The following is a 16,651-nucleotide window of genomic DNA, read 5'->3' as shown; positions in this document are numbered from 1 at the left end:
CATCTAAGTCAGATTCCCATATTAACAAACTATAGGCTACGTCTGAACTGTGGCCTTTTGGTCCTGCACTTTAGTAAAAATAATGCCGTTAGGAGACAATTCGCACTCAAAACGTATAATATGGAATACGTTTAACAATATAAAAATTAAAGTGAAATCGCAGTACGTGAATAAAACTGTCACAGGCTAACTATTCAGTAGCAGTACACGGTACTACTGCTAGAGGAAGCAATGATGACAGGGTTACAGCAGGCGTGGGAGGAGCAGAATCAGCTGGCCTCTCTCCTAGCAACCAGCAAGTCCTCGAGCCCTCCTGTTTACAAAATGCCGGCACACATGCTGACATGGGAGCACAGTTGGCCCACTCAAGCTCGGTCAAACTGAGTTATTTACATCTTAATGCGTAAGTTGCAATTTAAATAAAGGCTACTTACTCTAATGGGCCACTCGGTTCAGACCACCCCAAACTAGCCGAACTTAAAGGACGATGTCCACTTTTAGTTTTGTCTAAAATGCGTGGGCAATATACATGTCCTACGACAATTCGGGCACTGCAAGGGAGATGTTAAAGGATAGACCTACTAGAGTCAACAGGCCTACATTAATTCATATGTTGTGCATAGAAAAAAAAGCTGTAGGCTACACGCATCATTGTTGAAAAAGGCAAACAAACTAAATGTGTACAGCATAAATAAATACATATCTATAGGTTTGAAATGATTATTTATGGAAAACATTCTATTGGTGTATACACGCAGGCTATCTTCTACACACGAATCAGGGTTAGCTACCTCGCTTTATCCGCGGCTCCGTGATACCGGAACAACCAGGAGGCGGTGTCTATCAGACCCCAACATTAAACATATCTGACGTCTATGGCTCCATCATCATCCCTTCTCAATGGCCAAATAACTCTTGGCTTTAGCGTGCCTCTAAATGCATTCCGATTTATTTATTTTTCGTCATCTTCCCTCATGACATCTTCAGGGATTTGATCGATTTGAAGTTTTGCTCCCCGTGTGTAACCAGTGCGCGCACTGACCAAACCTTCTAATTGCTATACAGTCGCGATTGTCTTGACACTTCGGGATTCATATGAGTTTCCCTCCGGTGATTCGTCCGCCGAGCCCCGTCCCGGGGTCACAAGGCATATCCTTCCAGATTCAGATTGGGTTAAGCCGCGAGCCGGTCCTGTTGGACTCCGGCGACTTCAGCCTCGCGCAAGTCCGAGAAATGGCATGTTCCATCGTTGACCAGAAGGTAACAGTTGCCATATTTCTAATGGCTTGATTGCCAGCTCGCTCATTGCGTTGTAATTTTAAAAGTATGTAAAGTCAGCTGGGTTGATGAAATAAATGTAGATGCGAAGTGCGAAGTGAACTTTTTCAAGTGATGATAATCGTCATATCGGCAACTAATCAAAACCGTCATTGATGCTAGAGTGACATGTATGATATATACGTATTTTTCTACTGCCAAGATTGTTAAACAAGAAAGCATAACGTTTTGTTTACATACCAAGTGTACATTTAAAATTTGTGTGGTGTGCGAAAGTTGATCATGCGTAATCAAGAGTTTGCTTAACGTAATCAGCAACGCGCGCAAGGAATTTTTGAATGACAGCAACTGCAGAAATGTAGGCTACAGAGGAAGGTACTTCTGTAATCACTGTTGAGAGAAATAGCACTTTAGTGGAATAGCATTGTTTTTCCATTGACCGAAAGCTCAGGAAAACAAGGCTATGGTTGTTTTTATAGGCAAAAACAGTGATTAATCTAACACTTAAAAAATAAAACAAGCACAATGTTACTGAATGTGAACAAGAAATAGGGTAAATTTTATCTTCCAGAGTCACTGGTGACGACACATTCTGACGTTGTGCTGTTACTATAGTGCTGTGGGACAGGTTGGCCTGCCACTAGTAGCACAAGACACCTGCTGCAGTGAGGTCCTATGACACAACAAGCCAGTGTTCCTCTCATCCATGAGTTGCTAAAATACTGCTTTGTAATTTTAATCACAAGATCTTGTTAGTTAGTAAGATGACCTTACAATTTTGATTTCTTTGAAGGGGAATTTGATTTACAAAAACTAGTTCTGAGTAGAAACAAATCTGTAATAAAAAAGTGTCAAAGTGTAAAATGGTTAACATTGTCACAAAATGATGGACCTTCAGTGCGGTTTAATAATACATTGGATTTGCATGCCAATTAAGCACACATGTTGCCTTGCAGTCTTACAGTCTATATACGCTCACCAGCCATTTAGATAGGAACACCTACCTTGCATCTGCACTCACTAGCCACTTTATTATCTATGTCTATGTTGTAGGTACATTTTACAGGTGTACTATTACAGAGTATAGCCCATCTGTTTTCACTGATTGGCCACCCTGTATTACAGTCTGACCACAAGGCTACTGTTGACTTAACTGGATATTATTTCGGTAGGAGACTGTTCTGAATGCACCAGTGGTGCTGACATAGTAGTGCCATGGGATTTCACTGGTATCAGTGTATAAGGCATGGCCACATACATCTGGCCATATACTGACCTTTGATGAAGAGTTGGTGGATGGCTAACAGAGGCTGTATGCAATAGGATCTAATTGCACTCCAACAAGGTGTTTCCAATAACATTTTTTTTTTTTTAATATGGAGGTTGGTGTAGTTCATAGAGCACATGGTCATGTGTTTTCAGTTGAATAATCCTCTGCTAGAATACTTCATAGTTTCAAAAATAACAAACTATCACAGTGTTATAAAGAGGTCACACAGGTTAAGCTATATTATCTTAATATCTTAATATCCTACTGCATGGTGGCACAAACATTTGGACTAGAGTATGCTGTCTTGATAACACTTACATCCTTAATAGGCAGTTTAAAAGTGTATCTTTCATGCACAAAAAACACACTCAAAGAGGTACTCAAAGTACTGATATGTTGGAAATTTCTATTAGGAAGTTCTTGAGACTTTTCAGCTATCAACTGATGTAAACAGTCAATTTTGAAGAGAATTGTTTTCACATATACTGGATGGAAGATGTGCATTATTGCACTTTATGTCTGCTGCCATGTATGAGTCCTAGAAAGCAAGCCTTTTTTTGTGTTCCACCCTTTGCCTTATTTGTAAGATTAAATAGTTCCTGTAATTGTGCTGTGGTCCTATAGCTCACCTGGTAGAGCAATTACAGTAAGGTCTTAGCATCACCAAGGTCATGGGCTTGATTACCAGGGAGCATGCATGCTGTAATACTGATAAAACATGTATGTCTGCCAAATGTAAGTAGGCTTTTTAGAAATAAAGTGAAAAGTGCATTTATTGTGCTCTACACTAAATAATCCTCAGGTATAATAAATACCTAAGTTCTGAAAAGTGTAATGGACAACTGGTCTGCTCCTAAAGAACCAGCTGTAAACTCAGAACACTATACTCTGTATTGCCTTCACATGTGCCTAAACTATAGCATTATATAAATAACTACATTTAGACAAATGTCTTTTTGTAATATTTTTGCTTTGAACCCGATATGCTATTAAATTTGGTACTAAATTGTTGTATATTAAATTGCTTTCAATTTCTTTCGAACAGGAAATCAATGCTTTAAACCTCCCGGTTGGGAATGTAGTCACTTCCACAATACCCTCCTCCAATGTGCCTATTTGTTATTGCTTTGTTTAACTTCCTTGCTAACAGTTTCACTCTGTTTACGGTCTGCTTTTAGAAGTATAGGTGCTAGATTGTGGCACAGTTTTTTGATAAGCATAATCATCTAAGGCTGAACAATGAACACCTTTTTTTAAAGGCCTCGGGTTGTCAGCTTGTGTTTGGAAAAGTAGAAGGATGTGTTTAATATATTGTAAGGGAAGGGGAGGGAGTAGGAGCATCAGACATAACCATAACTCGTTTAACACCTTGTAGACACTTTCTCAGATATGTAGGGTCTCAGGAGTGTAAAAGCACAGAGCTCTTATCACTTCAAATAGTCAGATGTTGGCATGTGTGCATGACAATGATGGTGACAGTGCTGTGTAGGCAGACTCTGAAAGTGGTGTTTCATTGCCACTGTTTCTTTGTCATACTCCTGTGCATTTGCTCACATCATTGTGCTTATATGTTTCATGCACAAAGTTAGAAAGACTCTATATGGATGTTTCCTTTCAAATGGAAAAAATGGTAGCTTTTGTGCTTTCACTCTGGACCACAGCCAGGTAGACCTGATTAAGACCCTGTTACTACACTAGCTTGCTCTGTCCACATATTGGGTTACACCTGTCTTCAGCTCTGCTACAGTGATTAATGCATATTGCAGCATAGAACTGCAAAACCGCTAGATGATAACAGTGCATGAAAACAGATGCATATGAAGCTAGTGATTACACTGTTCAGCCCATCTACCAGTGCTGTGATCTGGAACACTAGTAGATCTATGCAGTTTCACTGAGCTGTAGCACTGAAGCCAGAGATAAAAGAAAATGACCTTGACAGCTCTCAGGCTTTTTAGTACAGCCACAGAACTGTGCATCAGCTAGCTCCAACCCTGATATGCTACTTGAGCATGGCACAATATAAGGCCTGAGTAGGCGGCTAGACGAAGTACGTCAGGCACTTTCAGCTGTCTCTCTCTGTCTCAAGCTACAGTGCACTCAGGTATCTTAGGAACCTCTCTTAGACCCTAACACACCATGAAGGGTTAGCACATGCACATGGTATGTGCAGGTCAAATGGCTGGACCTGGGTGCTGAGGCAATCTGCTACTCTTTGAGTGCTGCATGCAAGTTGCACATGTTTTAAGATGGTGCAGTTTCTCTGTGACCAAAAATGAAACATAAGATGTAGCGTGGTCCAGTTAGATTGATGAGTGCAGCTTGACAGTAGGATTATGGCCCACGAAATGATAGCCCAGATATAATACACTGAAATTGAGCAGATTGTGGTGATAAAGTGGCTGATTTCATGGAGCAGATGTAGTGCATGGCTTATCTTCCTCTCTAAAGTTGGCTATGGGTACATTGCGTTTTTAGCACTATATTCACAATAACTAACGCTTTCCTTTAAGATTTGGACCTGTTAATTAAATAAAATAAAATGTATGCCTACATAAAGCTTCTGTTGTGGATGGGGTGGGGTTTAAGGATTAAAGAGAAGTTAGTCAAAGGACTGCAGCCCCTGATGAGATTTGCATGGATGAACAATTTATATTTTCACTTATAAACCTGTACACTGTGAGTCCCTTGTAAAACTGCAATAGAGATTTTCCTGTCAAAAACATTTTTTCAAATTAATAACAATAGACATACAGGACCACATATGCACTTCATAATCCTGTCAACAAGAGATTAGTATCTTCTGGCACAGTTAAACTAGAATAATCCCTCTCCTTTGAGGGAGATGAGACAATGAAAGCATTATTGTAGCAAAAAATGACAGAAAGTACTGCAAACATTTTTACATAAACAAATAGGTTCCACTCTGTTCTGTTTCTGAGGAAGATTGTTGAATTTGAGGAATCCATGATTGATTTTTAAGTCCAGTGATCAGACAGGTGATGTTATTATATATTTCCAGTCTGAGAGGATATCATTTCATTCTCTTATATTTGTTTTTGTTATATTTTTGTTAAAATATGTCTCCTAAAACATCAACAACAGCTATGTTGGTTTAAAAAAATGCAAAGAAGTGTATGACTACTCTAGCATTCTCCTGGGAGCTGATCTGATCATATGTGCTCCAGAATCTGATCATATTGCTCCAGAAATGAAAGCTCCCTCAACATTCTTCCTTCTCACGTTGACAAAAGTCCTTAGTGCCAACAAGGGGCTGCCTAATAGCCTGTGACTCCATTAGTACTTGGGATTATCAGGTTTAATTAAAGTGACGGCGCCTTTGTTTCAAGTTTGCACCTTTTTACATTACCACTCGTGCAAGTGTTCTTATTAATCAGTGAGGCTGCTGTGCTCCCCGTGCCGAGCGCTAACCACTCCATACTGCTCAGTCCATACGTGCGGCTGCTTCATGAGCAAAGTGCTCGATGTTCTCTGTAGTTCAGCTGCACTCCTCCCACAGGTCTTTTCATGCTACTCTAATGCGTCTGACATGCGTTGAAATTATGTCATCTTTGTTCGAAGACCAAGCTTTAATGACAAAGGTTTTGCACTGACCAGAGCTTTTTCTTTCATTCACATAAAAAGAATGATATTCTACCATTAACCATTGTGCATGGCTTAAATGGGCTACATTTCGTATAACATATTGCCCTCATCTTTGAAAGATGTAGATATTAGAGCAAATTATATATTCACATCGGCAGTGATATTAGATGTGAATTAGTGATATTAGCTTATATGGTCATCCTTCCAACATTGGTTTTTCTGTGTGAGTTGGAGAGTGGTCCCTCTAGTTGCTTGGCAACTGATTATGATTGCCTGTGAAGTACTCATCTGAGTGCCATTATGGTGACGAGAGCCATGTGTGGTGGGGTCACACACTCAGAGATATAGACACACACACACACACACACACACACATACACACACACACACACACACATTTATATATACACACACATATATTATGCAGACACACACACGTTTACACATGCACATGCACACACACACACACACACACACACACACACACACACACACACACACACACACACACATTTATATACACACACACATATTTGTATATGCAGACACACACATATTTTTACACACACAAACACACACACACACACACACACACATTTATATATGCCACAGCCATTGTGGAGCAGCTGTTTTGGAGAGGATTCAAAAATCTGCCTTCATTAGCATGAGAGATATGATAGCGTGTGTGCATGTGTGTGTGCGCACACATCAGTTGCATGTGTATTTGTGCATGATTCATTTAACATGAAGGACCACAGCCCCATCATCCAGATCAAAAATTCTGAAAGGTACATGTTGGTACTACAAAATGTTTTCTGTGGGAAAAATGACTCAGAAGATGGCCAAACCTGGACTATGTATAATTTTTACAGCATGTATGATGTAGTTAACCAGAACATTCAAGAAAACTGTTACTCATCAAGAGAGCGGCTGAGTCTGTTCATCCACTCAGCAGCACAGAGAAAATGAACCTTCCTCTTGCATGTGAAAAGGAACATAGGTAGCCAACATGAAGGAATCTTTGAATTACTTTCAGTAATAAACATTGCATGTTACTGGGGCTGAAATGGCTAAAAATATGTGACAGTTCCTCTCAGTGGTTTGTAGAGGTGTTACCTCATTTCCACAGCTGTTTAGGCAGGGCCTGCACAACACAACTATGTCTCCATGAGAAATGTGGCCAGGCCTTGCAGGCCCAGGCGCACAGCTACGGTGTTTCCTAACTGAGCTTTGGTCTCACAAAAGTTTTCGCTCATCACACGGAGCTCAGCAAACAACGTAGCCTTTCTCGTCTGAAACATGTCACAGAAGTAATTGGATTTCCTGAAGTAACAATGGACATGCGTCAGTAGGACATGCAGGCACAGTGAAGAATCTTTGCCTGTGTTTAAGGGTGGTTGTGGGTTTGGTGGTCATCTCCTCCTTTGCCCAGTGCTTCTTGCTCAACCGTGCCGAAACACTTGAGAGTTGTGTGACTTCTCCTGTGCCTTGGCACCCATACATTCAAGTCAAAATGGGGTATTCATTTTGTCTAGCGATTGTTACACCACATACTGTGCAGCGGAGTCCAATAAAGCTTATCATCAGCAAAATATCAGAATTACAGTCAATTTGGAGGCATACCACCTGCTGGGCCTGTCATGTAATTTTAATGATCTGCCATAGCACCTCAAAGCCCAGTAGAACCTGTGCTGTGATCCGGTACATGTGCACTGTGCCAGAGGTTAGTTAGTGGGCATGCTGGCGCTGAGGAGAACTGCAAAACACTCACTAATAAAGTGTGAACATACAGCTATTAAGGTGACAATGAGAATCTTAGCAGGCTTAAAAGAGTGCTTTAATTAGATACAGTGTGTATCTTTTCATCCAGGTTGTCCCCCTCTGTATTAATGACATGGTAATGTATGCGAGCAACATCCTTATGTGGAGTTCAGGATTGGCACTTTGGATAGTGAATGACCCAATAGAAATGGTCATGCTCCATTTGTTTGCATACCGTGGATGTGTTGATATTTGGGGGTAAGGTTTATTTATTCAGTATGTATACTTGTCCTGTAAATCTGAGTAAATATGAGAAATGCTTTTAGCAAGACCTAACTAGATTAGCCATGCCTTGCCTGAAATCACAATCAGCATGTGACATATGATCAACTTGTGATCAGCAATTACACTGGTTTTTATTTAGAATAATGAACTTGTGGTGTCTGAACATCAAATGGCTTGGGCATTTGCCGAGCTCCAAGAGGTATCTGTTTGCCTTTTCTGTTAGGCCTTGAATGTGGCCCCATGCCGGCCATTGGCAAAACGTTCAGACTTTTCTGGCCTCATGGGCACAGAGGGGGGCAGAAAAACAAAAGCACAATGCTCCAACAGTATTGACCAGTGGTTGTTGCAGCACAGCTAGCACCTGCTAGCCTGCAGACTACACATTGGTAGAGGCCACTCTGATTGGCTGATTGCGTGTGTTCTGTAAGGGGACCCATCAGGTACGTGAGACTTGCTGAGAGATCTGTCTCAAAATGCCTAAAAGAGCCTATCAGCTTTAAAGGGAGACAAATTAATACAGTTGTACTTATCTGACATAGTAAACATGTAACAGGACATTTTCATCTGAAGTTTGTTGCAGCGGTCTTTCAACTGGAGAGCCAAAGTATTATCAGTGTTGGTAAACACTGGTAAACACAGACTCTCATGAGGCAGAAAAATCAGTACAAATGAATACATCCAGTCAAAATCAACTGTCTGGAAAATTGTTAAGTAAACAGGCACTGGTGAATTTATAAATAGTAAAAGCACATGACAGCCCACAGTGATGTATGACATAAGAATACTTTCAATCATAAATCAAAAACTGTTGAACAGTTAAAGAATAAAGACATCTGGCAAGCCTCAAGAACAGAAAACCCAGGAAGCAGTTTGGTAAAAAATACAAAGAAAGTCTGTATAGTTCTGGGATCAAATCTTATGGGCAAGGATTAACAGTGAGGGGATGAGGAAACTATGCAACTGCAAAGAAAAATGCAACTGCTTCTGCTGTAAAACATGTGTGCATGTGTGCAGCATGATATCATGTCCTTGTATGGCTGCAGGGAAAATAAGCAGTGAACTGGCCCAAAACTAAAGCATGACCTTCAGCAAAACAAACAGCTGACACATACCTCTAAACCTATGAAGGGCCTATGAATGTTCTGAACTGACCAAGTATATAACTTGATCTGAACTCCACTGAGCATGCATTTATCTTACTGATGACATGATTGAAAGCAAAAAGTCTCCAAAACAATTACACAATGCAAATTGCCCCAGGCCTGGTAGAGCTCCACCAGGGAAAACATCCAAAATCTGGTAATGGCTAAGGGGTGTATACTTCTGTCAGTCAGTTATTGTAAAGAACTTGCAACCAAGTACTAAATAAGTTTCAGAAACACTAGTAGTCAAAGTATGCAGATGGTGCAGTAAATCTGAAGATGAAATCTCACCTGGGTGAGATTAGAAAAGAAATTTAAAAAATGTATTTATGGCCTAAGTGTTTAATGTCTGCTATGACACTTGGGGCTTTTGCTACAGTACAACAGTACACCAAATAAAATCCCCTGTGTTGGTAAATGCTAAGTTAATACATTTAACATTGTATTAAAGGTTGTGAAGGGTTTTAATGATTATATTGGGGCATGGATAGCATTCCTTACTTTTCAATCTGATTTAACATCACATTTTCATATGGTTTAATATGAGCAGTGCCCTGATTCTATAAACAGCACCCATGGTGTCCTGTGAAACATCGGACTTCATTCTTACTTCAGATTTGTCATTAAATCACACACCATGTGTTTGTTTCCTGCGGCACTGTGATTTAAATTCCCCATACCGCTACTTTACCTAATTAAACTTCCAGTACTCAGTGCTCAGATTTCACACCTCTGTCATGCCAGAGTCGTGTGCATCAGTTCTGCGTGAAGGTGCACCATGTTTCCTTCAGGCATAACACTGAAGTGTTTCAGCACCTGAAGAAAACAGGCGTGTGCTGGCAAACGCTCAGTGCATCTTGCAGTGGTGCATTTAATGAAGACCAGAGACCAAGTGCCATGGCCAAATGACAGTAGAGGCTGTCGAGTTCTCCTGTCTGTCTCTGTACTTTTTTGTTATAACTTTTCCATTTTTATCTGCAAAATGAGACCCCAGGACAAACGTTACATTACAGTCAGACATGGAATGTGTAATACTGGTTAAAGTAGAAGAGAATTTATCCATATGGGTCAACAGCAACAGGTTTATAGGTTTAGAGATTACTCAGAACTATAACCTTCTTCACTTCCCCAGTTAATGTAGAGTCCACCATTTATATGACATTGACATCATCTGGCTGGTAATCTGATTGAGAGGAAATGAAAACAAGCTTCAACTAGGTTGAGTGTGTGGCCTACCTTCACATATCATGTCCTCCTATGTGCTGTGTAAGATTTAGAACACAATAAGGTGTCCAACCACACACTTCCTGCCCTGTTCTGTTCAGGCTTCACACCTATAGGGAAAAGATTAAACATTTACAGTTGTGCAAACTGGTTTTGTCATTGTGCTATTATAGTCTACCAGGTTCTCTCTGATCCATAGCTGCTCAGCCTTTCCTATAAGAGATGGAGGGCAATTATCCATAGATTGCCTGAAGATGCAGCCTTGGCTATTCATAGGTTTCCACCATTACATGTCAGCCAAGACACATATTTTACATATCTATGAAAAGGACAGTATCTACCTCTGAAATGGACCCATTTCCAGCTTTCAGTTTGGCAAAAGAAAGCATTATGTAGATACTGTGGATATGAGGTGATGCCAAGTAGGTGGACTTGGAGAATTGATGAGCTTGCATGTGTGTTGCACACTGGTTGTGAACAGTGTGAGATGATGGGAGCTGGGATGGAGGGACTAGGGTTTATTGCAGCTGAGTGGGGCGCGCAGCACACAGTGCAGTGTGGGCGATAGAGGGCCGCAGATAAAGCGGAGAGTATGATTCATTCCTCCCTTCTCAGGAGCTTTCATAGAGCTCTTTTTCTGTGTCTCACTCTCTCACTCCATACCCCTCTCTTGCTGTCCCTCTCTTTCTCTTTTCCTCTTTCTGTCCCTTTCAAAATTTCTGTTTTTCTCTTTGTCTCTCTTTCTGTTTCTCTCTCTCAAATTCAAGTTCAAATTCAAATAGCTTTATTGAAATGAATTGCAATCAACAAGTGTTGCTAAAGTGATTCACAGAATTATTATATTATATTAAAAGTGATAAAACTGCAGAGAAAGAAAAAGGGAAAAGTAATAAAAATATTTAATAAAGCTTCTTATATACACCTTCTTTCTCTCTCTCTTTTTTTCTCTCTCACTTTCTGGCCACCACCTTCACCTCTGCTGATGCACCTGTCTTTTTCAGCCTTATGCACAAGTACCTATTCCACCATGACAACCGGCTTCAACAACCAGTTGTTTAAAGGGAAGACAACGTCCAGATTGATGTTCCTCTCATCGGGCTAGAGAGGGAGAGAGGGTGGAAAATTACAGCCCTGAAAGAGCAGCATAGAAAGGGACCCCGTGAAAGCACCCTAAGAGGAGGAAACATGGAGTTATTGTTAGAAGATTCCTGAGCTCGGAGCCAGGAATCTCCCAAGGGTTTAATGACAAGGATCGGTGTGCCCCTCCGTCATGCCACAGATATATATGTGCTTCCATTTGTTTCAAATAAATGAATAGTGCTCAATCAGAAAATAGCCTTGGGTTCCTGCTGCCATGACAACCCATACTGTTACAGTGAGTCTGCTGTCATGGTGACCTTAGAAACCACACTTGCCTCTGTGTATCTTTATTGTGTAGTAGTCATTAGGGCTGTGTGTTCTGGCTTATTTGTATGTGTGTATGTGTGTCTGTGCATGCATGTTAGATGGAGCTATGATATTATCTAGGAAAAAGAATGTACATATACATACTTGCTCTTACCCATCAGCTTACCCATCAGGATTTAAATAATACAAAACATGTTAATTGTGGAAAGCCCCCATGATATATCAGCAGCAGAACTGATAAGGGGCATCTGGAGGTACTTTATGCCTTGACACAGTGTGGTGCATGCTTGATTTGAGGTTACTGGAGCCTGATGGGATGGCAACACTGCACTTACCCCTTTAGTGTGCAGTACACTAAAGCAGCATATGGGTACTGCTTTGTGTGTAGGTATGTGGAGGTGAATTATTCAAATTCTTCTAAGGAACGGAAATGGTCACTTCTTATTATTGCTAGCAATGTTTAAAGCGTCTTTGGGTTCTTGAAAAGTTCTATATAAATCTCATATATTATTATTATTAATAATCTGTATTTATAAGGGGTAACAAAATCAAATTAGATACGCTTAAATGATTAACTATAACCTTTTATTGCAAATTGTACACATAGCTGATGATATGCTTACGTTGGCTGGGACATATCAAATGTTTTGGTCGTGTCTACCTAGTAGTTGCAGTAACACCATGGTGTCACGGACTGCTCCGTCCCCATAAGTCACGTGGTACGGTTGGCCGCGTGCGGGGAATCCGCAGGTGTATCGTTTGTCTGCTTAGTAACCACACCCCCCTGGAATTGCCCACGTGTGCACAGGCTTTGTCAAGTGTTGCCGTGTCTATTTAAACCCATGTCCGTGAGAATTTCCTTTGTTGGTCATTGTCGCTACGTAAGTCGTTTAACGTCAACATCCGTCAGTGCAACTATTTGCGATAACCGTAACGTCTGTGTTTGTGTGATCACCTTTGTTAGTATGTGCTTTGTTAAATGTAAAACCGTGTAATCATGTTCACTGTCAACGTTTGTGAGTGCCTGTCGTGTAGTGTGTGTTTCATGTTAATAAATGTTGCACATGAACGAGGACGTCTGTGCATCCTGCCCCGGCACTCGGGCCAGCAGAATTACACATGGATTCTGTTGGCCCTGCCATCAAGAAATAGTTTCAACACTGTTTGAATATTTTAGTTGTTGATGACTGTACGCTGAAAATTTGTAAACTCAGACATTGCTAGCAGTGAATACATATTAAGTACGTATTAAAGTTTAAATTAAAAAAGTAAATCGAATATTGCAGACTGCTCTGCATGCTATTCATTGGAGGCTTGGCAAATAAAGTGACAAATATATGCTAATGATTGATCTTCACTTCCTTTCATTTTAAATTTGGATTCTGTGAAATTGTTCACTTTAAAGCTGTGTGTCCTCAGATAAGAGGATTCTTTTTAAGAATTCTGTCTGCAGCTCTAATTTTGTTAGTAAAAAGTGGCTGTGTATTAATTTTGAGAACCACACAAATATAAACCCCAAGGAGAACTTAATCATAGTTCAAGGATGAAAGACAGGCATAGGAACATTGTTTACATTATGAAATTAATCCTTATTCTGAATTGCAGATTTTGATATGACATGTGATCATTGTACAACTCCCATATCTGAACAGATCTCAGTAGAAAATGACTTTGAACAAACCATTGCAATAAAGTTATGCATTCTCTGCAGCACTAACAATAATGTCAAGTCTTCTTTTAGTTATTATTTATTTTATTTTAACTGGGGATTCCAAGTATTCAGTGCTGCATGGTGCATAAATGACTGTTTATTTTAAAAAATTATTTTGCAAATATAAGTTTCCTCAGTTTGCAGTCTCTAAATAGGGCCAATAATAGCCCCTGTATGAGTGGCCCTGCTGAATGGTGCTGGTATGAATCCACGCTCCGCGTGTAACTCAGCTCAGGGGCGATCAATAGAGAATGAGACTAGCAGGCGATTTCCCCAGCGGCCTACATGGGTCGGTCAATATGTTGCTCTCTTCTTTGACATTGAATTGATTGTGAGAATGTTATTTGTGAAACTGTTTAGGAAGTGTGGAGGGAAAAAACAAAAAAACAAAAACAAGACAAAAAATCTCAAATACATATAAATAAAAAAGGCTTGGAGCTGTACGTGTGTGGATGGGTTTGCTGAAGCATTGAACAGATCTGGAAGTCCCTTCAGGAATGCATGTTTGGATATTGAATTCCTGCTGTTTCTTTGTATATTCTGACAGAATGGAGTGATCATTACAAGCATCAGCTTTTTTTTTTGCAATATTTGTCTAATGTGTCTAATGGCACAAATGGGCACAACATTGGAGTGTTGGAAATATAAGTAAGGCTTCTGTCATTCATCTTAAGCTTTAATCAAGTTCTAATCCCAACTTTTACTAAAAGTTAGTTATACAATGTAGATGGAATACTCTCTACAACAGTAAATATGGTACTTTCAAACTGAGAGAACAGTGTAAAAAGCTATTACCACACTATCTACTGACAGAGAAGCTAAACATTGTTTATGATATTCTTAATGTTTCTTTTGTTTTGTTTTACTTCTTTTGTTTAAGTTCCCCGAGTGTGGGTTCTATGGAATGTATGACAAGATCCTACTGTTCCGCCATGACCCGACCTCCGATAACATCTTGCAGCTGGTGAGGTGTGCCTCAGAAATCATGGAAGGAGACCTCGTGGAGGTGGTGCTCTCAGGTAAGATCTAAACAAAGCTTCTTGAACTGAATTTCCTCATAAAACCTTTTCATTTTAGTTGTTCAATCATGTTTTAACTTATTTACTATTCTACAAATTCTATTCTACAAATCAAGGAAGGAGCAGAGGACTTTTTTAACCTGTGGATTTTACCAATGCTGGGAATATGAAAGCTCCAATGGACAATTAAGCTACATCTCAGAGAGCAGTTGATTAATTTATAAACAGATGGAGCAGACCTCATAAAAACCATAAAACACACCATGACTCTGTTCTGCAGGTCACATGTCATCATGGCATCGCACAGCAACACTGCACCAGTTTTGGCTGATTTCTATCCTCCCCCCTTTTTTTTGGTGTGTGGGAAACTTGACGTGCATCCAAGTTTGGCTCCTGCACCCGGTGCGAAAGCCGGAGCTGTTTCTCCCTGGAGGAGGAAGTGGTGGAGGTATCGCATTTGACACTGCTAAAGTGTTTCTACAAACGCTTGGCAGGCCTCCTTCCCTCCATACCTGCTCCTCCTCTCCACTGTGGCATGACAGGTAACTGAGTGGAGTCTGTTCTGAGGAGATAAAGAGGGACTGACACTTCTGCCATCTCCCCCCTTCCCCTGCCTGTTCTGGCTTCTTTGTGTGTGTGTGTGTGTGTGTGTGTGTGTGTAATTGTTGGGGAGGGGATCAGGTGATTAACATGCCCAGATGCACACAGTTGCAAAGATAAGCCTGTGGGAGCCTTGAGTGACACTCCTCAGTAGCACAAGTGGCAATGGATTGTGTGGTAAAATAAGACAATATAACCTCCTGGCTGCCACAATGTTAGATCAATGGTTATTAATTATGACTCCTGCTCGAGACTAAGTCATCCAGAATAATTTATAATGATTCTTTCATCACTTTTCTCTGAAAGTATAATTCCATGAACAAGCAACACAGAATTTGGATTCTGTTGAACTCAAAGGTTCCTGGTGTTCCCGTTATCTAGTGCTGAAATGAACAATCCTAAATACACTAGGCTTCCTTTCTGTTACTTTTAATTAATTTTATTGTGGTAGAAATATATTGTATCTTTTTTTTTCCATGTAGATGTAGAAATGCAAATTTTCCCTCAAAATCCAGAGGTGCACACAAACTAACATGCTGTATTTAATTTTGCTCCTTTATCTAATTGTCATGTCCAGTTACATATGCCTCCTGAGACTTACCTATATTTAATAAGATGAGAGCCGGCCCAGATAAGCACCCTACTGTACCATACCACTGTCATGTGTCCAATTGATTGCCATGTCACATAGCCATGGGGAAAACAATGCCCCCTCATAACTTTCCTGACATTCACAGATCTTTTAGGACCAAATTGTGAGAGTGGATATTCATCATATAACTCCTTAAGCTTCATGAGCTCCTATAATCAGATACTCATGTATTTATCATGAAGACATTCATGCCATGCATCAGCAAAAGCTTTATATTTCACAAACACAAGTCAGCACTTTATTCCTGCAATCTCTGAAAGCTTTGAATGATGTTCTCACTATGTAAAAAAGTAGTAAATTCTCAAAGTATTAGAAAGACTCTTTGCACTCTATTGCCAGAGACAACAATTATAACATCAGCGTACATATTGGGAAATTAAAAGTGTTATTTTGTTGCTGACGTTATTATCTGGGAGTGTGCAGCCAAACCCAGGCCCTATCCAAAATTTATCTATGGCTGGAAATGTCAAAAGTAGATCTGGTCTTAGATTGGTACAATTTAATATTAATAGCCAGAGATGTTAATAGCCAAAGATATTCACTTTACTTTTGGTGACTGATACAAATCACTGTTGGCCATAAAAGAAGCCATAGTAAGAGCATTAATAAATTGAGTTAAAGTAAATTAAGAGTATGTAAAACATCAGAGAGTGAAGAGAAGGCTTCTTTTCTGAATTTACTCTTATTTGTGACAGA

At 40.0% G+C, this 16,651-nt stretch overlaps 1 protein-coding gene across 1 annotated transcript in view; it reads left to right on the top strand.

Annotated features, from left to right (window-relative positions):
- The first annotated feature begins 753 nt into the window (after window positions 1-753).
- The window catches only part of prkd1 (protein kinase D1), a 36,084-nt gene continuing 20,186 nt past the window's right edge, over window positions 754-16,651 (top strand). The window contains exons 1-2 of the mRNA XM_027000357.3: window positions 754-1,260; window positions 14,565-14,703. Of these exons, the coding sequence (XP_026856158.2) occupies window positions 1,096-1,260; window positions 14,565-14,703 (304 nt within the window). The 5' untranslated portion in view covers window positions 754-1,095. The remainder of the gene's footprint in view (window positions 1,261-14,564; window positions 14,704-16,651) is intronic.

Source organism: Electrophorus electricus, chromosome 10 (genome assembly GCF_041902795.1).
Source record: "Electrophorus electricus isolate QZ-2024a chromosome 10, ASM4190279v1, whole genome shotgun sequence".
Classification (NCBI taxonomy): Eukaryota; Metazoa; Chordata; class Actinopteri; order Gymnotiformes; family Gymnotidae; genus Electrophorus; species Electrophorus electricus.
The sequence above is the reverse complement of the archived record's forward strand: the minus strand, read 5'-3'. Positions and strand labels throughout refer to the sequence as shown.